Source organism: Caenorhabditis briggsae (genome assembly GCF_000004555.2).
Source record: "Caenorhabditis briggsae complete genome, chrI, whole genome shotgun sequence".
Taxonomy (NCBI): domain Eukaryota; kingdom Metazoa; phylum Nematoda; class Chromadorea; order Rhabditida; family Rhabditidae; genus Caenorhabditis; species Caenorhabditis briggsae.
In genome coordinates, this window is record NC_013489.2 from 5328917 (window position 1) to 5354760 (window position 25844).

General features: G+C 39.6%; 6 protein-coding genes across 6 annotated transcripts; 1 reads left to right on the forward strand and 5 right to left on the reverse strand.

The window, feature by feature from the left end:
* Positions 1–752: 752 nt before the first annotated feature.
* CBG03831 lies at positions 753–1712 on the reverse strand (the record flags this gene model as incomplete). Its single annotated transcript, XM_045244980.1, has 4 exons — positions 753–853; positions 900–1258; positions 1311–1373; positions 1603–1712. 4 exons carry the CDS (start codon positions 1710–1712, stop codon positions 753–755), a joined length of 633 nt encoding a protein of 210 aa, XP_045092493.1.
* A 235-nt stretch (positions 1713–1947) lies between these two features.
* Positions 1948–3898, reverse strand: CBG03830 (the record flags this gene model as incomplete). Its single annotated transcript, XM_045244986.1, has 7 exons — positions 1948–2106; positions 2155–2508; positions 2554–2720; positions 2764–2891; positions 2937–3058; positions 3530–3649; positions 3701–3898. The coding sequence occupies 7 exons, from the start codon at positions 3896–3898 to the stop codon at positions 1948–1950; spliced, it is 1248 nt and encodes a 415-aa protein (XP_045092492.1).
* Positions 3899–9665: 5767 nt separating this feature from the next.
* Positions 9666–15788, forward strand: Cbr-sqv-5 (the record flags this gene model as incomplete). The annotated part of the gene is made up of 7 exons (XM_045244992.1): positions 9666–9770; positions 13325–14001; positions 14050–14533; positions 14579–15006; positions 15053–15398; positions 15445–15522; positions 15606–15788. The coding sequence occupies 7 exons, from the start codon at positions 9666–9668 to the stop codon at positions 15786–15788; spliced, it is 2301 nt and encodes a 766-aa protein (XP_045092491.1).
* Positions 15789–16966: 1178 nt separating this feature from the next.
* CBG03827 lies at positions 16967–19968 on the reverse strand (the record flags this gene model as incomplete). The annotated part of the gene is made up of 6 exons (XM_002639220.1): positions 16967–17168; positions 18422–18514; positions 18562–19269; positions 19315–19381; positions 19436–19866; positions 19916–19968. The coding sequence occupies 6 exons, from the start codon at positions 19966–19968 to the stop codon at positions 16967–16969; spliced, it is 1554 nt and encodes a 517-aa protein (XP_002639266.1).
* A 1214-nt stretch (positions 19969–21182) lies between these two features.
* CBG03826 lies at positions 21183–22390 on the reverse strand (the record flags this gene model as incomplete). The annotated part of the gene is made up of 4 exons (XM_002639219.1): positions 21183–21315; positions 21363–21857; positions 21905–22261; positions 22311–22390. 4 exons carry the CDS (start codon positions 22388–22390, stop codon positions 21183–21185), a joined length of 1065 nt encoding a protein of 354 aa, XP_002639265.1.
* A 473-nt stretch (positions 22391–22863) lies between these two features.
* Cbr-tag-179 lies at positions 22864–24336 on the reverse strand (the record flags this gene model as incomplete). The annotated part of the gene is made up of 5 exons (XM_045245005.1): positions 22864–23683; positions 23732–23850; positions 23901–24076; positions 24129–24233; positions 24279–24336. The coding sequence occupies 5 exons, from the start codon at positions 24334–24336 to the stop codon at positions 22864–22866; spliced, it is 1278 nt and encodes a 425-aa protein (XP_045092490.1).
* Between the last annotated feature and the right edge of the window lie 1508 nt (positions 24337–25844).

Sequence of the window (25844 nt, forward strand, 5' to 3'; positions counted from 1 at the left end):
AAACAACATTTTTTATGCTGATTTTATACTGATTTTCATGACTTGATTATCAAACTGAGTTTAGGAGCTCAGTTTTTAAGAAATCGCTACTCACCCCAATCCTGATGATATTGTTGTAGTCGTTGACTACGAAAGACGCAAGGGCGATAAGATTATGATGTGGATCAATGTATTTCAGCTTGGCAGGAGGCATTCCAATAAACACGCAAAGATAGATAACAGCATCCCAGAGAGTTGGCCAGTCTCGATTTAAAGACTCTTTCGTCCATCGTTCCCGTATACATAGATCGTGATGAGAAAGTGTTTCTGGAGGTCGAAAATTGAAAATGACACTCAGTAAATGAACCAGTTGGAGGGTGTTCGTGAATGCGGCAAATGGTGCATGAAGTTCCAAAGGAAGAGTGATTGTCCCGTTTGATAACTGATTCGCTAGCTTCGCACGTTTTCTACATATTGGTGAATAACCTCATAGAAAACTTCAATTTGAGCTTGATTCACTCGAAACTTTTCAAACTTTAATGGTTCTAAAACTGAAATTTATTCAAGTGAAAAAGTTACAAGCAATTGAATTCAAAACAAGATATTCAAATAAATACAAGGGAAGGCGTTTTTGGAATTACCAATAAGTAAAGCTAATACATCTAGAATATGCAATTAGATGAATAGTTAAGTAATAAAAATTAAACGAATTTTTCTGGCTGGGATCAAAATTGAAATCACAATGTAATTCATTTATCTCCATAGGAGACCGATTATGGAAGCTGCATATTCTTTGACGACAAAAACTCCTCGAGCATCATTTCTTCTTGCTGAGCTTTAGCAGCATCTTCTGGTCGAGTACGAAGAGCTGCTGCTGGAAAATATACAACTGCAAGAGTATACTGTATAAATTATCTTACAAGTCAGAACACTAGGGGAATCACATTCGATTTGTACAATAGTTGCAGCCGATCTTGCTTGTTGGCGAATAAGATCTACTTCTCCTTCAGTGTGAGCAACTTCACAAAGGGCTTCCAGATAAGTCATAGCTTGCTCAGTCTGATTGCAAAAACGGGTCAACTTGATTATCTGGCTATTAATCTCTCGAATTTTCTTGTCAAATTCTGCAGAATTCCGTAGGAAATCGTCAATTTCCATCACTGCATCAGCCTTCTCTTTGCACATTTGTTGGCATCTTCCCATTCGAGTACTGCACAGATTTGCTAATCGACCACCTTCTGCTCCATTCTCTTCTACTTCCGTTATTAGGTTTTGGAAACTGAAATTATGAGTTCAACTTTGTGGGCATTTTTTTTTGTATGAAAACTCACTTTTGCAACAACTCGTTACCGGCAGAAGTATTTAAAACTTCATTGACTGATTCGTTTGAAACTCTGAAAATAATCATTGACTCATTGATAAAAATAAAGAAAAACTTGCTCAGAACTCCAGAAAAGCATTTTTAACACAGTGATAAAATGACACTATTGCAACAATTCATACCGAATTCATGATACATATGCGTCATCTGACGGTTTATGCAAATTTATGACTACTCTTTGTGTAAGTATGGATGTTGAGAATTCTGACAAGATTTTTTCCGGAATGTCTGAAAAAACTTACTTTTGTTGAGCCATATTAGCTGTGACATTCATTCGAAGTTTTTCAACTCCTGTGCTCAATTCCGCCTGTACACTGCTGAATGTATCTCGGAGCGTGTTAAACATATCCATTTTTACAAGTGTCTGAAAAAAATCAACAGTCTCAAGCCTGAAAAAAAACGAAACAAAGTAGAAATATCGGTGACGACCAGATGGAAATCGATGGAAACTTTGAATTGAAAAAGAAAACAGTTTATATACAGATCTATATGGTTGTGACTAGAATCGACAGCAAGAAAGAACTCGTGAATTTTTAAAGATAATTAGTTTGATAAGAACAGAAAATGAAACAAGAAAAACCAGAAGTTTAGAAAAAATCATCATCGTCAGAATCCGAAGCATCTTGTGATTCTTCTAATACTGGAAGTTCAAGTAAAGTGGATGCATATGGTCGTTGAGAGATTGGTGAGAGCATCATCATCGCCATATTGACAAGATCATCGTCTATTTTCTCATTGTCATGCTTCTGAAGAAAAAAAAACATTTAATGACATCATCGTTTCAAATGACTCACCAAAATTTTCGGCGGGGTCTCATCAAGAATCCTCGGAATAGTGATAGGATGTTCTTTTTCAATATTCCACGGATAGGATTTTGTGTACATCTCGATGACAATAACCCCAAGACTCCAAATATCGGATTTTCTCCCCGCTGCGTCTCTTCCTAAAGATACTCCAGGATCCGTGTATTTAGGAGTTCTTCCTTGTTGACCAGGTCGCGCTTTTTTCAGTGATGCAAATCGACTCGATCCGAAATCAGCAATTTTAATAAGCCTCTCCCGATGAGTATTCTTTAGAAGAAGATTCGCAGGTTTCAAATCTTGATGAATAATATTTTTCGAGTGTAGGAAATCCAATCCTTCCAAAATCTGAAACTTTGTTAGATAGGTTGAAATTTTAATTTTTTTCCTTACTTGCTTTGTGTAAGCTTTCACCAGTTCATGATGCATTGCTCCATTCCTGTCAATGTAATCTTTTAGAGATCCAGATTGCATAAACTCCATGAGAACGTGAATATCATTAGTTCCAGATGGTTCGATAATGTACATGTACTCAACGATCCTCTCATGTCGTAACATCCCTACAATATGTCAATTTCTACATGTTCTAGTTCAAAAACTCACTCAAATAATCTACATCTGCTTCTTGTGGTAGATGACGTCCATGTTTGGGGATGATCTTCACAGCATATGTTCCACCTTTTTTTGATTCTGCGATGTACACAGAACCAAGAGTTCCTTCTCCAATTTTTCTGAAATTTTAATTGTTCAAGAGTTTTAAACCTATTTTTAAATACCTGCCGAGATTATACCTTCCAGGGAAACTGCGTATTTTCTCGGAGTATTTGCTAGCTGTACTCCGAATACCGTATGATTTTCCAGCGAGAGATCCAGCATTGCTTGACTGGCTAACATGAATCTGAAAAATTATTGAATTGGGATTTTTCTTTTTTAGGTTTTTACTTTTTGGTGAGTCTCACCACGAAAACGAAATCTCGAGCATGCGCCTTTAATAATACTGCTGTAATTTTTTCTTTTTCCGATTCTAGAAAACACTTTTTTGAGCTGAACAGAGATATATTATATTTTTTCTTTAAAATGTATTCATTTGCAAAAGTTCTATCGGCATTCTTTTTTTAAAGACGAAAACAGTTGTTTATTTAGGAAAATCAATTTGTGAGCGAAACAGTTACAAAAATGAGAAAGGAACATCTCAAAGTTTTTGTAGGATTCCACCACGAAACTATGATTCTGGTTATGTGCCTTTAACAAAGACTACTGTACGATGCAAAACATTTTTCTGAATTCGTTCAAAGTATTTTTTGTTTAAATTAGTTGTTTTGATCATTTGCTATCATTTTTACCCTCAGTTTTCAGTAGAAAAGCTTACCTTTAAATTTTGCATATCTTGTTCTGGTATCCCAATAATCTTCCCCGAGTTGACTGGTAGTATCGCAGTTTCCTTGCATTGTTGCAACAAAAATTCGACGACTAGTTTCTTTCCGTTGTGCTAAAAAATGACTAATTATGTATATCCGTTTTTTCTTTCCGTCAATTTTACTTTAATTGCCTCATCCAGCGTCTTCTGTCCATCAACGACTAATTGGTATTTTCCCATGTCGTACAAAATATCGAATTCGTCTAGAATAGTTGTTGACCTCAACTTAACAGCCAGTTGCTCGAAGTTCTGGCATGCTCTTGCCAAAACTTCAACCTTCTCCTTTGGTTTTTCTTTTTCATATGTTGACGAAACAGCCATTTCCGTATAATTATGAAAACGAATAGTTTTTCTTCTTTCTCTTCTGCTTTTGATTCTCCCGAATAACCATTACATTACGGATGAAGTGAATTCGAAGTGAAGTAGTGGACAGAAGGAAAAAAACGACAAGTTGTGAGGTGAAGACCTGGAAAATGGGAAAAAAAACCACATGTGGGCACAAAGAGAGACGAAAGAAGAAGTATTGGAAAAACGAGGGAGGACCAATTGAAGCGAAATTCGTGTGTACGCACTCGGCCCACAGAATCCGCTTAACGTCCCACCGTTGTGCTCTCCGTCTAGTGAGTAAACGAACCCTCTGTGGGGGTCACCAGAAACGCGTCCGCGTTTCTCTCACTGGCGTTTCCAATGAACGAGGGGAAAATTGCAACAAAAAAAGGTTGATTGTGGGTTATCTTATCAAAAATAGTTTTTGCTCGTTATGATGATTATGCCTTCTCTGGTGTTAATAAACCATCAGATTGGCGTCATTGTCTCGCAATAAGTGATAGGAGAAATTCAGAAAAGCGATTATAGAGAGCAAATTGATGCAGAAGATATTTGATGGGGATGGGAAAGTCTGATGTTCTTCTGAGGAATGCGCAACAGTGGAATTCACTGTTAACGATACGTTTGATTCGAATTAAAGAATATCAAAGCTCGACTAACGGGGAAGCAGACAACCGGATTCATAAGGCGATGAGGTCTAAAGACATAGGGAAGTCTTCTGGCGATTCTACCACGAATCAGTTTATCATACGATCAAAGTAGTCGAGCATAGGGTTTCCATTTGGGCGGGTGAAGAAGCGCACCCGCGGCCCCCGCAATTAAATGCGTGTGAATTTTAATAAAATTTTTAAGGATAATCACGTATTTTCCAAGAAAAACTGAGTTTCTCAAATCAAAAAACTACAAAAAAAAATAATATTTTCCTCACTTAAATATTCGCGGGGGGGGGGGGGGTCAACGGGGGGCCGCGGAGGGTGAGCCCCCCGGGTGGGTGCGGGCGGGTGAATCGCCCCCCAAATGGAAACCCTAGTCGAGCATTGCTTGGACTGCAACGACATAGCTCATTGTTTTGTGTGAACTTTTGTACAAGTTGTGATTTGGAGCTTACGCAAGCTCAAGTTACTATTTCGCTGATCAAAGAACTGCGTGATCATTTCGCGCGTTTAGCCGAAGAACCTACATTCTCTGAAAGACACTATTTGAACTTGTTTGAACTCCGTCGTCTTTGTTGGCGCCCACCGAATTACCCAGCTGCAACTGTTACATCTTTATTGTGTTCTCCAGATGTTTCTTCGCAATTGTGATTTTCCTGCCAAAACGTCCATCGTCGATTCATGAGATATACACTCTATCAATCATACCTGAGTGAAATCTCGCCGCGGTCTTATTACGATCCAGTGTCTATGGGTGAAGAGGAAAGAATAAGTCGGATTTCGAACAAAAAAGCCTATCAAGAAACGGCAATCAGTCTCGTTTAAACATTAACTATATTCTCCTCCTCTTGTTCTCTCACTAATCTACTATGCTATCCGTTTTCGGTTGTCTCCTATTCCTAGAAATGATTGCGCCAGAATCAATTCCAATCTTCCTATGATGCCACAACTTTCTAACAGGCGCTCATGGCAATTCCGTTCGTTTGCAAATCAACTTGAATCTGTCTTCCTCGATTCCGAATCGTTTTCCCTATTCCTCTTCCTCCATCACCGTCGTTTCATTTCGTTTCGGATTCGAGGACGTGTCGATGTTTGGTGTGTATGTGTACATGCCTAGTTTGGTAATCAAATGAGATTTTTGTGTTAGGGTCTCTCTAGCTAAAGTGCACCTGTACGACGAGACAAGGATAAATATGTTTCGTATCTCCGGTCATGCCCGACCTTGGTGTCTACCAACCTCAACGCTTTTTGCCACGTTTTCGTGTGTCACTCAAAGTATGTAAAAAACCAAAAAGAGACGTCATGCCCAGCCATCATTTCGAATTTACTTTCCAGGCCTACTTAGAATCAAATATTTGAGTGTCATTTATAAAACCGTTTCCACCATATATGTCATTACTTGCTTAACTAGTGTTCTTTTCTTATTTTACTCTCACTCATCACATTAATTTTGGAGGACGCAAAAACTTGAAACATCTCTTGAAAGTACATGCTTTCGCGTCTGGCATAATGCCAGGACGTCATCCGATCGAGAAGGTGTAGACACAGTCCATCAAAGATCTTTCCGAATATACGTACTTCTGAGAACGCCTTCCTAGCGAGCGTTATCCTGAAAGAAGTACATCGCTGTTTAGTGCTAAGATTCTCAATAAGTTACAGTAAATCTTCGACGAGTGTTCTTACCAATCTCTGACTTATAATCCCGTAATGTATCAGAATTCGTAGGCACTTGCTGCCATTCATCCGGATACCGTCATTTCCTCCGCCTCCTAATCTCGTATGCGGTGTTGCGCAGGAGGTTCACACAGACGTATGTTGCGCAGTTTGGTGTTGTGTTCCTCCTTTTTTCCACCTTCTTAGAATTCTATCTTCCTCAACGCAATCACCTCTTCTCCGGTCGACTGCGGTCAAGGGAGATTGAGCAGTGTGGGCCCACTGTTGACACCAATTCATTTACGATACATTGTCTTCTCTCTCTCTCCCGTCTTTTTCTTTTATGATTTCAATGGTCCATTTGCAAGAGTGAGCATCTAACAGGTCCGACACAAACACTGTCATTGTCCTTTTCACGTCTTCAGTCGGTTTTCTTCTTAGATCGTCCTCCTTGTATTGTCTTAGTACCAGTATTCGTCCTATTCATTGTGCACTTTAGACAAGGGGGTTGTTACAGGGTGGATACTAAATACTGATACACGTTCAAGGCATCATAACTCGCTTGAAAAACATTGAAAACTGCTGAAACTTTAACGGAAGATTATTGGAACGATAGAGAAACAAAATTTGACTATAGTTTTCAAATCTTAAACCATCGGCTCTGATGACAACTCGATTCCTTCCAGAGAAGAGTCGATCACGGCACGCAGGCGTTTTGGCTGAAGAGCCTCTCATAATTTCTCGTGGGCAACCATTAAAGCATCCAAACTTGGGTAGTTTTCCGTGAAGACCCTCTGGCTAAAATATCCCTAGACGACATAGTCTAATTGGTTCAAATATGGCGACGGAGCCTGCTTTTCTGCAACCTATACCAACTCTGGAAAATTGCCCTTGAACCACTGTTGAGTGTCTGCGGCACGACCCTTGGCTTAGATCCAAATTTTTTGAAAATGGCTAGCGTGCCGCCGAGGAGATGTTGTGGATTTAGACGGATTCTCTCTCGGCCAGCTTTAACGACAGCCGGAGTGGTCACGGTGAGTGGATGACCAGATGTGTAAAAGTTATCTTGAAGCCGAAGTCTCTGGTAACGTAATACAGTCCTTCGAACCAAGAATCTCGGCACCTTGGGCTTTTTGACGGCGTGTTAGTTAAACGTACCCTTTTTAACACTTTAATTATCTCTACTGGGTACGGTAAAGCTCGCGCCATTTTTTTCAAAATGGAGGAAAATACATGAAAGTTTGCAAATATATAAAAGAAGATGTGATTAACAACATTTTGAACAATTGCAGTCAGTTGCGCTTTTGTGCAGGCGTATAAGTTGGCGCAAAGTTGTGTATCAGTATTTAGTATCCACCCTGTACATTTCTCACATAGTTTATTTTCTGTTCTCTTATTAAATTTGTGGTGATAAGAAAACGAAAACAAGATAATCGCTATCATAAACGAAACGCATAGTTTTGTTTGAAGAAACAAGTCTTTGATCTGCCATTTTCCACACTCGAGATAGTTCAAACAGGGTTGGGAGGGTCTAGAAAATTAAATTATCAGCCTTGACAAATTCATTTGACAAGTAGGTGCAGTTTGCACGATCTCGATGGACGCGATCAAGCTTGAGTTTGTGTGCTCAGATTAAATATGGAACTGACCATTTCTAATTTTCATTTGAAATGATCCCAAGATCTCGCTTATTCCTTTTCTAAGTTAGAAAATATATAGTTCGTTCTCTATTTAAATCTAGGTCATCTATAGTTTCTAATTATACAAAATGTTCACAGTTTCATCCTTTTCTTTTGGCTTTTCTAATAACGGCGTTCTCAGATTCTTGAAACGCCCCCACACACCTTCACCTAACCTCCCGAAATAAAATAAAGGGCAACGAACAAACGAATGAAGAATGTTTGGACACGCTGACCGCAAACACTTTTGGAACTCCGCCGCCAAGGAGATCGGCTAAACTTTTTTTTCACTTTTCGCACTCCGGGAGGTGTTTCAATTTTCACTTTCCTCCCACTGTATGAAACAATGAGAAAGGGCAAGGGAGAGCAGTAGACCAATTGAGAGTGTTAAAAACTGTTCTCATCAAATGTATAGTTTTTTTTCTCCAGTACTGTTCCATCACTCACAGTACCCTCTTCATTTCCACTCGTGTGAATCTGTTTGAACAGTGGCGCCGCGGCTCGTTTCTCCCTTCTCTGTCGCTCTCTCTTGGACCCCTCTATGGAACTGACGGAGATGAAGAAGAAGCGTGTCGTTTTGTCGGTAGCTATGCTGCTAGTTCATCGGCAAATAAGCATGCTTGTCCTACATTATGTTCTCCATGGATGACAATCCTTTTTTGTGTTCGAAATACAAATATCGTCATATTAATGAGCGAAATGCATATCTCAGTTTGCTTAGGTTCAAATAAAGATGCTTTTCTTCTCAATGCAGATCTAGATGTTGAATATATAACCCTTTAGAATGCTTTAGCCAGAATAATAAAATAAGTTCAACGAAAAAAAGGAGTAGAATCAAGCGACCCCATATCGTGATGCTTATCTCTGCCGCCTTCTTCTTCTTCGACCTCTATAGTAGGCAGTAGTAGACGAATATGCGTACAAAAGAAGTCTCCTATTCTCACCCGGTTTTTTTTTTGTATTTTTACCTCAACATTTACACCTATTTGAAGTCAACCGAACATAGGTTTCCCTTTTGTTTCCATCAGCTATCGTTATCAGTTTTCGTTCCTCATTTTATCCAAAGTATCACGTTATCCAGTTCTTCTCCCAGAATCCATCAACCCCGTTAACGCGAAATGTTGCAAATACCTCGTTTTAATAGGGTTTCCCTTTTCAAGTTCAATTCAGCCAATTCTAGGGGAAGATATGCTATTCTGTGGGAAATCGTTGTTTCTTTTAGCTTCTCCTTCTTTGTTGAACCCCTCACCATATGCTCTTATCGGGTGTGGGATCTAGATTCATTGCTAGAGTTCTGTAAACGCAGATGGAAATAAAATCGAGGACGAGGTCAGATAGGAATATCTAAGGACCTAGGATGGTTTGATAGTTGTTTATCTTCATTTTTTCCTGATAATTTTGCCTTGTAACCATACTTGAAAAATTCCGGGCCGGCCCGGAAGGCCCGGTAGCAAAAATTTTGAACCGAATTTTGAGCTCTCAATACAATTTTCTATATTTTTTGTGCTTTTCGGATTGTTTGTCTGTTTGATCAAAAAATATCAAAAAAAAACTCGAAAAAAATTTTTCGGGCCTCCGAAGTTTGGTAAAAAGCCCGGCCCGGCCCGTTACAAGTATGCTTGTAACGAATTTTCTAAGCTTTTCGAGCTGTCACATTTTACGAACACCGTCCATTTTTCGGTTTTGCAGAAAAAAATCCGATGAATCCGTCATATCATTCTCTCTTTGTTCATCTCGCCCGCTTTACGCTTTATGAAAAAAAGAGTCTGTGTGTGAATGAATGTGTTTATTACACAAACTATTATAACAGTCATCCTAGTCAATGTCTCGTCTCCTCGACTTCTTCATTGGTCACCACCACCACCATCAAAACCACCAAAAGCCTTGGGAGAGAAGACGATTTGTTTACAAGTGACATGTGCGTCTAAGTCTTCACTCTCTCATTCCTCTACACCTAGTTGCTCCAATCACTTTCTGCTTTCTGCGCCAGTCTACGTACCACTTGCCACTATTTCATTCCGTTTTTTCCTTCGACCTCTGATCTCTGCGTCTCCCTCGTCTTGTTAATCTTGTTCCACAGTGCAACCCCGTTTGCTGGTGAAAAAGTACAAAAAACGTCTCGTATAACGGACCGATGAGAAGTGTTTTCGCCTTCTTACCTCTTTCTTCTCGTAGTAATGTGCTATAATTGCTACGGTGGTCACCGTTTTCACATGACTACCGTGTGGCTCTACATGACCTTCTTCATTCATCTTCTCTCCGCAATTAGTACGACACTACTCATCTATTAGATAATTGCAAGTTGAGAATTTGAGAAACTGGTGGAGAAAAAGTACTAGATTGGAACAACCATGACGCAGAGATCCAAGATTTTCGATGAAGGTTTTTAACAGTCTGTTTGCACTAGTTAGGTGCAAAATTAGGATTTTTCTGTGTTCTGAGGCACTTTTGCGTGTTAGAATTGAACAAGTCACGGGTTTTCCTTTTGAGAGCTGACACACTTTTGATTTGCGGTGCCTTTTTCTTCTTGCCTACTGTTAAGATCAAAATGCATCTGCATTTGAGCTCAGGAGTTTTAAAATGTTCATAACCCTTCTCTTGACTTTAGTTGTCCTTTCACAACCTATTCAACAGAATGATCCCTCTATTCAAATTCAAATCATGAATATCATTTACGCATCAACCGAACAAAACTACTAAAATTATTTGGTCTTCTCCAATAAGCAAACAGTAGTGTACTCCAAAATTTATTTGAACCAAATGTTTACCTATATGTTTACGCGCAAGACTTTTTTTTCAATATAAGGTGAAAATGATGGTGTAGGAAGTGAGGTTATTATCAAAAAAAAGTACTGTCATAGGAATGTCGAGAACGAGGTCTCACCTGTTTCTCAGCTGTCTTCTCACTCATTTTATGTCGTCCATCATCATCTCGAAATGCGCTCCTCGCCAAAATAGTAAAGTGACTAATTTTGCTACAGTGAAAGTGAATTTCGGTTCTCTTTCAACTGTATTAAGTTTTGCTCTATAAATAAAAAACAAACCATCTCATCATACGGCAAATTAAAAAAGCGAAAGTAGTTTTCCGTTCCTCCTTTGAGGAGGTTCAGTTAAATATATAAAAAGATTGGTATCTCCTTTTCGAATTCCTGAATCACGAGGTACATATAAAATTTATTTCAATAGCAGCTGCCTTCACTGCTTTGAGTCATTCATGTCAATTGCAGGTGATTCGAAAAGCACGACCAATTTTAGGAGTTCTTAGTTTTCTCGTTATCATACAGTATCATCGCCCATTCCATTTTTCTCCCACGAATGTTTATCATTCATCTGTCTGATATATCAATGTTAACAGTAGGGTCGTATTTCAAGAAAAAATGAAGAGAAGATGTCGTGGTTGTCGGCAAGTTCTTGTCAGTCGGTGGTTGCAACATGTTGTTTTTCTATCTGTGCGATTCCGCTTCCATTTACTATTTCGTTTTTCTCGATCGAGAAAGAGACAGAGAGGTCTAACATAATTATTCGCCCTCCCGTTTCTTTTTTCTTCGCATGTCTCAGCTATCATTGATTCGTGTCTTATCTCGTTTCTATCAATTGTGATCCCTCTACGGAACAACAATACTCATTTTTCTTGTATATTTTCAGTTCAAAAAGTTAAATCTCTAAAGTCCAGCTCTTTATATTCGCTCTGAAAAGTTCCCCGAATCGACCGATTCAATGTAATTCATCCGGATTTCGGATTACACACTTTTTTACGCTTAATATCATATAGTTATATCTCTTCTGATCTTCCCCATCTCACATCCAACCTCAATAACCTCCTATGGGTTGTTTTTATAGACCGTTGGAGAAAGAAAGAGAGAACACATTGTAAGTTTCACACATTTTTTCGATATCGGTCAGAGTCTATTTCTATATGTTATTTTGTTTTTTTCTTGATCAAGACTTTGATTGATAGCTTTAGGTGTCAGTAGGTACATTCCCACCTTGTGATCGAATTCGTTCTCTTTATTTTCTTCCGCCTCTCATCATGGAGTAATTACGTCTTTTTCAAACATTAGGAACATGCCAAATTTCAGTTTTGCCTCTCACGATGTTGCGCGAAGAAAACTTCTGTTTTAGGTGGCTGCCTCTTTGAATTACAGACGGTTTCAAGGGGTTTTTAGTAGCAAAAAACATTTAATAGTTTCAGGGTCAGTGAAATTTTGAATCGAAACATGTACCTTTAATTGGTTTAGCAAACCAGAATCTAGTCTTAAAGATACTATTCTATTAAAGTTTTCCTAATATACCAAAAACCGTATTCTTCGTGACAGGTCCTGCCTGGAGCTAGAAAAATCCAATTTTAAACTCTCGACCACTCTGCCTTTTCTCTCAATCGGAAATGCCACAATCATTCATAAGAGAAAACGAAAGGAAGTGAATCTTTCTGAATTCGTTCTCCGGAATTCCATGAATTTTCTCCCGTCTCCAGCGCCACACACCACTTTAATTGCTGGGCCCTATCCTTCTATGTTTCTTCTCTCTTTCGGACGATCTTTCAAGTGCTAAGTCACTGTCTCCTTCCATTCCGTTACTAGCATTATTTCTTTGTTTCATTGGATTCTGCGTTTCTGCAAAAATCTTCTTTTCACTAGGTGGCTGCAATTTGTTTCTGTTGCTCTCTCTGTATGTGATCTTTTCGCGCTTTTTTATTTATCTGCTCTCTTTTCTTCTTTCTGCCTTACAGTTTTCCACCTATCTCTTTTTTCCCGGACTCTTCCGTTTACCTCAAAAATATGTTTTTGAAATTATCTGAAATTTGAACTTATGATGTCTTGTTTCAGCGTTCTGCTCAAATTTTAACACGAGAAGCAGCGGTGGTGTAAATAGCGACGCAAATCAATGAAACATAGTGCCATCTGACGCGCAATTATATGTCGCCACCTGCTCAACTCAGTCTCAATCATCTTCATCATCAAACCCGCGAGAAGAAGTTCACTATCCCATTGCGACCACCATCGAGACACCTGACGAAAACACTTAGCAACCGATTAGATATTATTGAAAATCAAAGAAACGAGAGTCAAAACGAGTGTCACTATCAATCGGTATCGGATCGGAGGAGAGAAGGCGACGGACGAGGAGGCGCAGACACTCTTGCTCAACGATTCCGGTAATCAAGACACCGAGAGTATGCGTCTGGTGAGTCATTTCTTGATAAATCGACAAAACAAAAAGCCCTAGATCACATGGGCCATATGTTAGAAATTACATGTTTCTATGTTCTCATGCCTGGTAAAAGTATGAATTTCGTAGAGGCTATTAACACCTTGAAACATTTTGTCGTCTTATCGGTAGATTACTGTAGTTTTCCTCATTTTCCAAGACCAGATTACCTTTCACCGGATCCTTTATAAATCGTCTCTCTCTTTTTAGTTTTTTTAAAGTTTCAGCGAAGCAACTGCAGAATGCCGATCTCACGGTCCACCTTCACCATCATACTGGGCATTCTTTTCGGTCTGTCAGCCACTCACTATTTGACCACCCTCAAATCTCTCACCGATCCGGTAATATGCGGACCAGAACAACAAGTCTCCCGATCCGAAGAGCTCGATATCATCAGTCTGAGAGCCGACGCGGACGTCTTTACCAGATCACAAAGCCTTCCAGGTCATCGTCGGGGGTTGATTCTGGTCGCAATCATGACTGCTGCAAAATATGTTGATACCCGAGCTTACAATGTTTGGAAGACGTGGGCTCAACATATTCCTGGCCGTGTTATGATCTTCGTTGCCGAGGGTACAGAATCGATTCACGAAGATATGCCACTTATTCGATTGAAAGGAGTTGATGACACCTATCCGCCACAGAAGAAAAGCTTCGCGATGGTCAAATGGTTGGCTGAGAATATGGCGGACGAATACGATTGGTTCTTACGAGCTGATGACGACCTCTACATCAGAGGAGAAGAACTTGCTGCATTCTTGAGATCTGTAGACTCTTCCCAAGCTCACATCATCGGACAAGCTGGACTTGGAAACAGCGCTGAGTATGGCCTTCTTGCTCTTGGATCAACAGACAACTATTGTATGGGAGGGCCTGGAATTGTTATGAGTAGAGAAACCTTGCTGTGAGTCCCGAAATGGTCTTTTTGAAACTGTTCATTGATATGTTTCAGAAAGGTGTCTCCTCATCTCGAAACGTGTCTTCAACACATGCTAACATCACATGAAGACGTCGAACTCGGACGATGTATTCGAAAACATGTCAATGTAGCCTGCACGTGGAATTACGAGATGCAGAAGTTGTTCCATAATAATCAAAGTGCCATAAAGGAGTCGTATGCTAAGAACATGAAAGAACTGAAAGATGCCATCACACTTCACCCTATAAAAGATCCAGCTGTAATGAGAAAAGTGCATCTTCGGAATCGAGAAATCAAGCTTCGGGAAGCGCGTGCTCAGCGAAGTCTTCTCAGTTCGGAGTTAAGTACCGCAAAAGCACAAACACTGGTTCGAATGACACCAAACCGAACGATTGATTTGACGCCATGGGACTACATCAACAACAATAAAATCTTGTTCTGTGCCGATCGAGTCAACTGTCCTCGGCATACTGTAGATTTGAGCATCAGAACGGAAATCGCTGATACAATTACTCAGGTTTTTTAAAAAGGATTGTTCTAATACTTGAATTTTGATTTCCAGCTTTTCGACGAATTCAACACAAACGCTCGCCAAAGAGGACGTGTTCTCCAGTTTCAGAGTCTTCAATATGGATACATGCGAGTCGAACCCACGAAAGGTGTTGACTATGTTTTAGACATGCTTCTTTGGTTCAAAAAATTCCGTCCTCCAAATCGAACCACCATCTCCGTCCGTCGTCATGCATATGTGCAGCAAACATTTGGAAAACTGAGAAGTCTCGCCGAAGGCGTATTCAGATCGAATATGCGAGCTAATTCCACTTTAATCGAAGATCCAACATTGCACATGATCATGCCATTGCGTGGAAGAGCGGCAATTTTCGGAAGATTTGCTCAGCACCTGAAAAGTATCTGTGCAAGGGGTGGAGACGATTTGGCAGTTTCTCTGACAATTGTATTGTATTCCAGCGAAGATGAAATGGAGAACAGGTATGCTTCAGTTCACGAGGGTTTCGAAAGAATAATGGAATTGCAGAGAAACCATCGAAATGCTCAGATCAAGTCATATTCCCGTATCGGTCATTGAGATGGGAGACGTTGCTTTCTCTCGTGGAATAGCTCTGATGCGTGGTGCAGAGACTCTTCCAGCTAATGCCCTTCTTTTCTTCACGGATGTGGATATGCTCTTCACTTGTGACGCTTTGAAACGAATCAAGTCGAACACTATTCTGAATGCACAAATCTACTTCCCAATCGTTTTCTCTGAATTCTCCCACGAAAGTTGGTCAGAAAACGATAAACTCTTAGCCGACGCATTCCATTACGGCCGAGGTCGTGGATACTTTAGGCATTTCGGTTATGGTCTGGCTGCTATGTATAAAGTGAGTTTCGAACTATCTAAACATTTAGTAAAAATTTTGTTTACAGGCTGATCTGATGGACATTGGAGGATTCGATACAAAAATCGAAGGGTGGGGAAAGGAAGATGTCGATTTGTTCGAAAAAGTGAGTTTTTTTTTTTGAAAACTGCGAAGAATTAGGTTCTATCAATGAAAACCAAATAGCATTCCTAATTGTTAAACTTCTAGGCCATCAAAAACGGTCGATTACGTGTCATCCGATCACCTGAACCTGGACTCGTCCATATATACCACCCAATTCATTGCGATGAAAATATGCCAACAGCTCAAAAAGACATGTGTCATGGATCAAAAGCAGCCAGTCTTGCTTCGATCGACACACTCGTTGAGCAAATCGCCCAATACGCATGATCCTCTTAACGTTTCTTCTCACTTCCTCTTTTCTTTCATTCACCATTCTCTTTCCGTTTTTTCTCAATACGGTTGCTGCTTGATTCTGATCCGGGTTTTTCATTCATCACTCTTCTAATTTCCCCTAAATGCTCACTTCTCCATTTTATTCTATATTGCATTCATAATTGATTTTATATCACCACGCGGTTTGTTTTATCACGTTTATTCAGTTCACAAAAATTGTCATTTTCATATAATATAGAAAGCTGAACCTTGCCTTGTCAGACACCTCCGTCTGAAGTTGAAGATCAGTTTTAGTTTTTAATCCATTCATGTCAAATGAAATTATTAAATTGTTCAGTTCAATTCCCCCAGATTGAAACGAGTAATTCCTGCCCATAAAGCTCAGCCTTTCACCGTTCAAATATATTTACTTTTCACTTAAAACCCCTAACATCAATGAGTTTCCTGCTTTAAATCCAAGTTCCCTAGTTTTTTTCATTGAATCTTTTCGATTGTTGCTAGCTTTACCCATTTCACTTATTCCTTCTTCAATTTCCAAATGTTGCCATTTTTCTCGCCGTTTCTGTCGATTACAAGCAAAGGGTATTGTTCTTCCCCAGAAATAATAAACTGTTTTGCTTGATTTGACATACTTCATTTATATACCGTAAATGACGAGAGAAAACGAAAATTGAGTATAGCGCATAGTAAGCTTCCAAGGACAGGGCCTCTTATCTACAAAACTAGAGAATCAGCTACATAACACGGATAGAAAGATCGATAATTCGGCAGTGGGGTTGCAGATATTACTCTTGTCCGAAATCAATGCACGTTGCGGCCGAGAAAACAGCGGTGGGCGGAGCTTAGCTCCCACAGAGAGAACACTACTGTATTTCTCAAATTATTGCACACGCCTTTAAACAGTACCTCAATTTATCGAATTTTTGCCCTTTTCTCTTTTTTTTCGCTTGTTTCTGTCTAATTTTGTCTAATTCTTATAAATCTTTACTTTATTTCCCTTATAAAATAGAAAAACAGCCAAATAGGGCCCAAAAATAAAAAATCATCCGAGGTACGGTTTTAAAGGCGCATGCATCAATTTGTTGTTTTCGCTGTTCGACCGACGATGCGATTTTGAGTAAATTTTCGGCCGCAACGTGCATTGAAAATAGACAACAGTAATATAAATTTCATTACACAGAAGACGTAGAAGTACCGGCGGTAGAAGTCGATGCAGCCTTCTTCTTCTCCTTTTCCTTCTTTTTCAGACGATTCTTTTCGATAGTTGCCATCATTGAAGTGCCAGATGCATGACAGCTCCATTCAGCACGACATAATGGACAATTTGGTCTTTCGTAACTACTAGCCCGAGCACCATGCCAGCGACGTACACAGCTGTAAAGACAAGATTAAGGATGAAGGCGTCAGATGGAAAAAAATCCATTATTTCGTTCGGAATTCCTCTCGAAAAACAAACTATCATAAAAACTATGTCAGCAGAGTCGGCATTTTGTTTCCCCGGTGGATTTTTCTTCGAAAAAATTCGGCGAGTTTCCGTTGAAAATTTATATAGAACTCTCTCAATTTCACCAAAATTAAGTGAACAATACACGGTTTCCCACAGAACATTTCCGAACTGCAAATTAATTTTTGATCTACAATAAAACAGTTTGGCGCGATCACAATTGCAGGTCTAAAACCATAATTTCAGAATTTTTATCTGAATTTGTGGAGATTGAAGATGATTCAAATAATTTTTTAAAAATTAATTAGTGGTTATAGAATCCTGTATGGTCCTTTTCCGGAGGAAAAAATTTCGAAAATGGTCATTTTTGAAAGTTTTTAACCGAAAAAATGTATCTCCTCTTTCAGTTTTTGGAATTTTCAAGAGTTCTATAGCTCAAAAGAACCGCAATCATTTATTCTTCATTTTGTATGGATGAATTTTTGATTCGTCTGATAAAACTTTTTTATATCCAAAAACAACGAAAAAATGCGATTTTGTGCAATTTCGTGAGGTTTTTTGATTATAAAAAAAGTTTTGTCAGACGCATCAAAAATTCATCCATACAAAATGAAGAATAAATAATTGCGGTTTTTTTGAGCTATAGAACTCCTAGAAATGCCAAAAACTGAAAGAGGATATACATTTTTTCTGCAAAAAACTTTCAAAAATGACCATTTTTGAAATATTTTCTTCCGGAAAAGGACCATACAGGATTCTATAACCAGTAATTAATTTTTAAATAATTAGTTGAATCATCTTCAATCTCCACAAATTCAGATAAAAATTCTGAAATTATGGTTTTAGACCCGCAATTGTGATCGCGCCAAATTTTTTTTCTGTAGATCAAAAATTAATTTGCAGTTCGGAAATGTTCTGTGGGAGACCGTGCAATATGAGTTTTTCAACAAATTTCGGTTAATTAGTGTAATTTCTGGAATTTCTTGGACTGAAAACGTCGGAAACTTTTAATTTCCAAAAACATCATTTTAAAGAGAGACCTTATAATACAAACTTTACGGTGTATAAAATAAACACTGGAGCCCACTACAACTAATGAAGTCACATGACATTTCTACTGATTTTTTAGTGATTTAAATCGAAAATTTGTGAAACATTTCGAAAGAACGAATGAATAACTCACTGGGCACATCCCAGAAATTGTAGGCATTTTCTACATCCTTGAGGTTTGATTGGTGGATTCGAACACAATGTGCAATCACCCCATGTTGGATCACTGAAAATGAAAATAAAAAATACTAACAAGAATATCGAATCACTTACGGTTCAACGGGTTTTCCGTTTTTCTGCTTCGGAATGTTTGCTGGTGGCACTCGAAATTCGTCGTCATTATGCCAAAGGTCGAGTTCTCGGTTGTAAAATCCGGCATCTTCTTGGAATATAGGCTGAGCAATGTTGTTTCGTGCGACTCGGATAGGACCATCCACCACCAGGTCGTCGTCGTCGTCGTCGTCACTTAAGCTCAAGCCGTCTTCATCGTCCAAATCTCCCATGACGTCTTCGAGATCACTCCAATCCCTTTCCTCTTCATCGTCATTTGGTGGAACTACTCTTCCGGCACGGTAAAGAGGATCTGTTCGTGGGTCATCTCTCATGAGGTTCGGATTCAATAAACTGCGAATGTAGTCGGCAGAAATCGCGGGCTGATTCACTCTTCTTCGAGCTGCAGCAGGCTGATTTACTACTCTCCGAACCGCAGAAGACGTGGAAGGCTGATTTTGTCTTCTTCGCGCCGTAGCAGAACTTGTGGGTTGATTTGCTCTTCTTCGAGCGGTTGCAGAACTCGCTGGCTGATTTCTTCTTCTTCTTCGATCCTCTGGTTCTATTGTTCCTATGATCTCAATATCACTATCTTCTTCCTCCTCGACCCCATCCATTCTATCATCGACCTCATCCTCGATTTCATCATCGACGTCATCACCGATTTCGAAATCACTGTCTTCATCAGAATCTGGCATCCATGCTTGACCACTGAAGAAAGCTCACTATTTCTCTTTCTTTGAGTATTCAACTCACGTGACGTTTATCAGTTGACCCCCATTCTGCAACTCAAGTTGATCTCCATTAAACCGCAATTGTGGTCCTGAAACTGAGCAATTCTTAGAATACATTTTGTAAAACTGTAAGAAACACTTACTGTTCGCAGTGGCCGTTCTCGGTCTTCCACGGCGTCCTCTAGCCGGAGTTGCAGCTCCTCGATTTGATGTTCCGCGTTGTCGAGTAGTGGTCCCTCTTCTGGTTGAAGTTGTAGCTGCAGAAGTAGATCCTCTTCGTGCACCACCACGCTCTCCCCTTGATGCTCTTCCTCCTCTTGACGTTGTTCTTCTGGCCGGACGATCAGCCGATGACGTCGGAGTCCTCCGTGACGGATTCATTGCTCGTGGCTGTTGGTTTGATCCAACTTGTCTTCTTCTAGAATTTGAAGGTATTGGTGGTGTAGGAAGGCGATAATGGCTGGTCGATGGTTGATTTTGCGGTGAACCAGGAGGTGTTTCGAATTGTTCCTGATAAAGCCTCTGGGCCAACTCGCGATCTGTCCGTTCTTGTTCGATACGATCCAGCTGACGTCTGTATTGATTCAATGATTTCGAAATTTTTGGTTGAGAAACGAACTTACCGTTGCTCATCGACTTCCTCTGTCGACATCGCAGCAATTGACGTCGACGCCATCGGTGAATGATGGTTAGTTGTGGTTCAATGACCTGCAAGTAAAAATAGTTCTATATACCGTAAAACCTCTAATAGAACGACACCCGGATCGTCCACTTTGAGCCTATATATCTCACTTCTTTTGAAAGATATCAAAAAGTGGTTAACTAGTAAAATGTTTATCAGGATATCAGCAACATTTTACTAGTTAGCCACTTTTTGATATCTTTCACAGAAATCGAGATATATAGGCTCAAAGTGGACGATCCGGGTGTCGTTCTATTAGAGGTTTTACGGTAAGCTGAATTTGAATTTATTCAAGTATGAGAAGAAGCCAAAAATGCGGGAAAATATATTGAGACACCAGGTCTCTTTTTGCCTCGCAAAAAAGAATGGAGCGCAGATGCACGATGCCGACTATTGATTCGAGACCCCGGAAATTCCGGGGAAAAAAACTCCGGGGAAAAAAAACTCCGGAGAAAGGTGGGCGGAGTCGGGGGCGGAGCCTAAATTGCAACCCTGGCACGGTTTTGCCGCATGGTTTTTCTCATGACCGCATCCAAATGTGCTAAAAAACCATGCGGCAAAACCGTGCCAGGGTTGCAATTTAGGCTCCGCCCCCGACTCCGCCCACTTTTCTCCGGAGTTTTTTTCTCATTGATTCAAACGGTCAAACTCCAAAAATGCTTTCCCTAGTGTAAAATATGAAAAACTGTGAATATAAACTGGATAAAAGCGATTGAGACAACGAAAATTATGTATACGAAACTCAGTTTTTGCAGACTTATAAAGTATACTTTCAGTGGAAAAAAATAGCCAACTCTTTTTTGTGTGAGTCCAGTGTTTTCGGAAGCGCCTCATTATGAGTGCCTTTAATTGGAAAATCTATTTTTCGAAAATTCAACTCTTTTCTTATCAACAGTCTTAGAACCGAACCTTTTTCAAAACGTATTTACACAATACCGAATTACTGGATCAGAACTGTATCACTTTTCGGAATTTTTAAAATATGATGTGGTAAAAAAACCAGAAAAAAGGAAACGTTGGTGAATTAAGTCAGAATATTCATATCAATCACTCACACAGGAGAGGTTTGTATAGAATAAAGGCAAGTAATCATTGGATACAAATGAGTCATGGTGAAGTATGGGAGCAGAAAAAATTGAAGACTATTTTACAGCCAGATTGTCTGGATATTACTACAAGTGTGTGAGTAGAAACATAAGCATCTTAATTCATGCACGAGCTCCTCGTCGGCGTCTTTCAATCGTGGTCATAAGAGACACGTCCGGCTTTCGAGCCCATTTGTTGCGACACAATGGACATGCAGCTTCCCTATGAGCAGCTTTGAACCAACTAATAACGCATCTGAAACTAATAAATATAGTTAAAAAATCTGTAGACAATGCTCTTACGTAGCACATCCAATAATTTGACGACAGCGATTGCATCCTTGGGGTTTAATTGGGACTTCGAAACACATCGTGCAATCACCCCATGTTGGATCAAGCACACCAGTGCGGACAGGCGTGGTGGGCCCACGAGAAGTAGAAGGCTGATTACTGCTGTCACCTGATATGAGAACTCCAACACCAGAATCACTATTCGGTCTTGCAGCATGCATGACAGATGGGGTACGAGGAAGGCCGTTCAAAGTAATTGTGGCTTGAATTCGAGCTCTAGATGTAGGTTCGTCATCAGATCTACTACTAGATTCGGAAGAAGAACCGTTTGGAGAAGTGGAGTTCTGAACTCGGATACGAGATGAATCGTCAGAACTAGAGCTGCTGCCAGATGAGTTAGAAGAGTTAGAAGAACCACTAGAGACCGAAGAAATACTGGAGTCCCCTGAGTCGACGAGGAGAACGTCTCCATCTGAATCATCACTACTGCTGCTGATATCCACGATTCTGAATTGTTAAAACGATGTATTATTGTTGCTACTAAGATTTTTTACCTAGCAGGGATCGCACGCCTATTTGGAGTTCCTGTCTGTTGCACTTGCCTTACTAATGTCCGAGTTCTTTGAGAATTTCGGATCGGTCCTGGAGCATCTCGGATTCCCGAATCATTAGCATTTGCCGATCTCCCAGCTGATTGTCTACCGGATGGGGAGATTCTTCCTGATCTTCTCGAATTCGACGGAGACACCTGTTGGACAGGTCTTGCAGCTGGAGCTGGTGACGCAACCGCTGGAATCGGGGGTGGGGTTGGAACCACATCCGGAGCATTTTGCTGGTTTCCCTCCTCTCTTTGCAAGTTGAACGCAAACGCACGATCCCTCATTTCCTGTTCGTAGCGAAGCATTTCCGCGCTGTAAACCCAAACGTCGATGATTTTTCCTTGAATTATTAATCACTTACAGCTGTTCCTGAACATTGATTTCTTCCAAAGAAACAATGGCAGATCGTCTTGAGCGTTGTCTTTGTACCGGACGAGTCATATTTTGAGTAGATCGAGTAGCTGAAATTGGAAAGTTGAATATCTGCGGCAGCGTCTTTCACGGAATTAGCGAGTGTTGGCTTTGAAACGAAAGTAAAAATATAGAAGATTGAGACTTCTGTGGTCGGAAAAGCAATAAGACGAGAGAGACAGAGAGAGCATACAAACCGATTTTTCAGGACGTCTTGTATTTAAATGCACTCGGAAAAGACTTCAAAATTTTGCCGCCAGAAACCGTTTTTGCGCAAGAGTACGATATAGGCTTTGGCGCGATAGAAACATCTCTGACATGCGCCTTTAACAAATACTGTAGAACTGGATTTCATCAAAATTGTTTCTTCCTTGTTTTTATTTAACATCGTAGATTTTTTTGATCAAAGCTTCAAGAAAAGTTTATTGCAAAGGAAATCCCGTAATTTTCAAAAAAAAAGAGAAAAAATTCGACCCAATAAAAAAATATCTACAAAATCTCGCTTAGAACATGAATCTTTGTTTAATTCCAGGCTCATTTGGCCACTCAAAAGTTTTGAACAAGAACAAGAAAAGAACAATGAAGAGAATAGTTATCTGGGATGTAATTTCTAAAAACAATAGTATTTTATTCCGGTTGTTGGTCGCTGAGAGCCTCCAGATGACGTACGGCACAATATAGTAACGCATTTCGAACAAATGAGCAGGAATTAAAACTGCTGCAGTTGCGAACACGAACAAAAACTTGTGAAAAAAATGAATGTTCCGTGTAGAAGTTGCCATGAATCTTGCCGAGAACATATACAGTGGAGCAATCGATGTTCGAATCGCAGGATTTGACAGGAATCGCTGCCAAATGTAGAATGTGAAATGGCGATTGTCGGCTAGAAGATACGGATGATCATAGGAGAATTTGTATACTATTCCTGCAATTGCTGCTTGAAGTACGAGAGCTTTTAAATCTGTCAAATGTCTCAAATGGGAAGGTAGATTCGGTAGAATTTGAGTCCAAGCATGGGCTGCACAAAACGCCACCATGTAGAAAAACTGAGCAGCATGGAACTTTGGTTCATGAGCCTTTGCATCTCCCAAAACGATTTGAAAATTATTGAGATATAAGAATCCAAGAAATCCGATAGCGAGTCCAGCAAACGGCCATAGTGAAAACACAGAGAAGACGATATTTTTCATATTTTCAGTTCTCGATTGATTGGTATTGGTTTGGGAAGCGAGCACTGAGAATGCATATATCGCTGCCCATACAATATTTGTCTGTCGGGTGAGAATGGAAACAAGAAAGAATGCAGCAGAAGTCAGTGGATTTCTGAAATCAACATCTTGAGAATAAAACAATTATATTCTTTTCTCTCACTGCATCGAGAATCCCAAAATTACAGAAGTCAACGATAGAAGGTCGGTATAGAAGAGAACTGACGAAGTCATCAGAATTGGAAGCAATCCAACGATTGAAGCTGTTAGAAACACATCTGTCTAAAAACGTAAAATCAAAAAGTTTAAAATGTTCTAGGGTTAACACTTACTCTTACAAACATTCTTCGAAACCGGCAAAAAGCAGGAATAGCAAAAAAGAGAAGGATAGAATTCACATATCTTTCATAACCTCCACAAAATGGCATTGATATAACATATAGAGCTGGAGGTGTTGTAATCAACGGATTCCAAGTGTAGTTACCGGAGCAGTAGGATCTTGTTTGAGCTGGAAATTCTATTATTCAGACGATGTATACTTTTTTAAATGATTCTCCTACAGATGTGAAAAATTTCATCCATATACGGATCCGGAATATAATGGTAGACCATAGTAGTCAGCAATACATGAATGGATGAGAATAATCCGCCCAGTAAGAAGTCAGCTGTAAGTCGTTCGATATTTTCGAAAAAAAATGGAGAGTGCTTACTTTTTCTCGAAACTGGAGGAAATGGAAGACATATTCGTGAAGTTTTTGGTTTTGTCATCTGCAATTTATAATTCTAAGGTTATAATTGTTCTTAAGAATTCAATTATATAGAATATTTGATTGATTCTTTACTGAGAACTCGGTTTCTAACGTTTTTTTAAAGATAATTTAATTTTTTTTATTCAAATAAAAATAATTTTTTGAGATCCGTAAACACCTGAGCCGACGACAGGTTGCGTAGCGGCGGGAGCGTTTAATTTTCGAGAGTCTCGAGGTCAACCCATTTTCCTTTTTTCTTTTTTCTCTTGTTTCCATTTTTTGTAAATTTTCGGATAAGAAATTCCTTTGGGACGTGTCAGGATATAGTTTTGGACATGGCACTTCACAAATATTCGGTGTAGAGGAGCTCAAAAACTTGTCACTGCGAGTTTTGAAGGATTATAGAAAAAGAGAAAGGAAAATAATAGCGATTGTAAAATCTACATCGTTTTGATTGATGGAATCTTCCCATCCGATAAAGCACGATGATGGTCAATTAAAATTCAATTTGTTCTAGGAATGAAACAAGAGCCACATCTTCCATCACCCCATCCTTATTCGGAAAGTGCTAATTCGCCATTGTTCATGAATAAATAGATAGAAAAGTGTCTTTTCTTCCTTCCTCATCCATCTATCGTCTCCGAATTAGGGCCTCACACACATACTCTGAGGAAGGGCTCAAGAGACATCGGAGCACTCCATCATTCGGGCAGTCCTCCTCGAAACAACACAAACCGATCCATCTAACACCTCGCTCCCCTTCTTCCTCCCAGTCCCTCCCTCCGTATTTCTTCTTGCCTCATTGATTACTTTTTGTTCTTCGTCGTTCCGTCCCGCCCATCTTTCCTCTTTTCTTCGTGTTGCAAACACCCCATTCGCCTTGATTTATGGCGCCGCCTCACCCTCAGAGACTCCAACAAAACTCCCGACGGAAAGAGGCAGACAGATACGTTATTGCTTTTCGCGGGTGTTTTATTATGTGTTTTATGGCACTCACTAGGTAATTTATGAGGTGATTTGTGTCTTCGCTTAATTGATTTATGGACCTGGCTCATCCAAAATGATATCCTAATTTTGTTGGCTTTATACGATTATAGAAGCTGGTTTGGCGCCTACAGTATTAAGAGCATTCACCAATATATTGCTGATAAAAGTCTATTATCAAAATGTCAGGCTGTTGATTTATCTAATTCGAATACTGATTTCAATTTTTTCCTAGCTTCACCTTCATGTTTCTTCGTTTCAAAAAAAAAAATAAGAGATATTCACATGGATTGCAAACCACATGACGTTGAAAAAGTGTCTCATCTTTCGAAAATTTCATACATAAACCACCATCCATAATCATATTTTCCATTTGACCGCCCATCATCAATTTCGACCTTTCTTCAGTTTTTCGGTCAACAAACAGGTGCGGACCATCTGGGTTCATCATTGTCTCTCATCGCCATCAAATCATCACATTTTTCTGCACTGGAATGTCATTTACGTCATTTACTTCTGGCCATAAATTTAGTACCCCTAGTT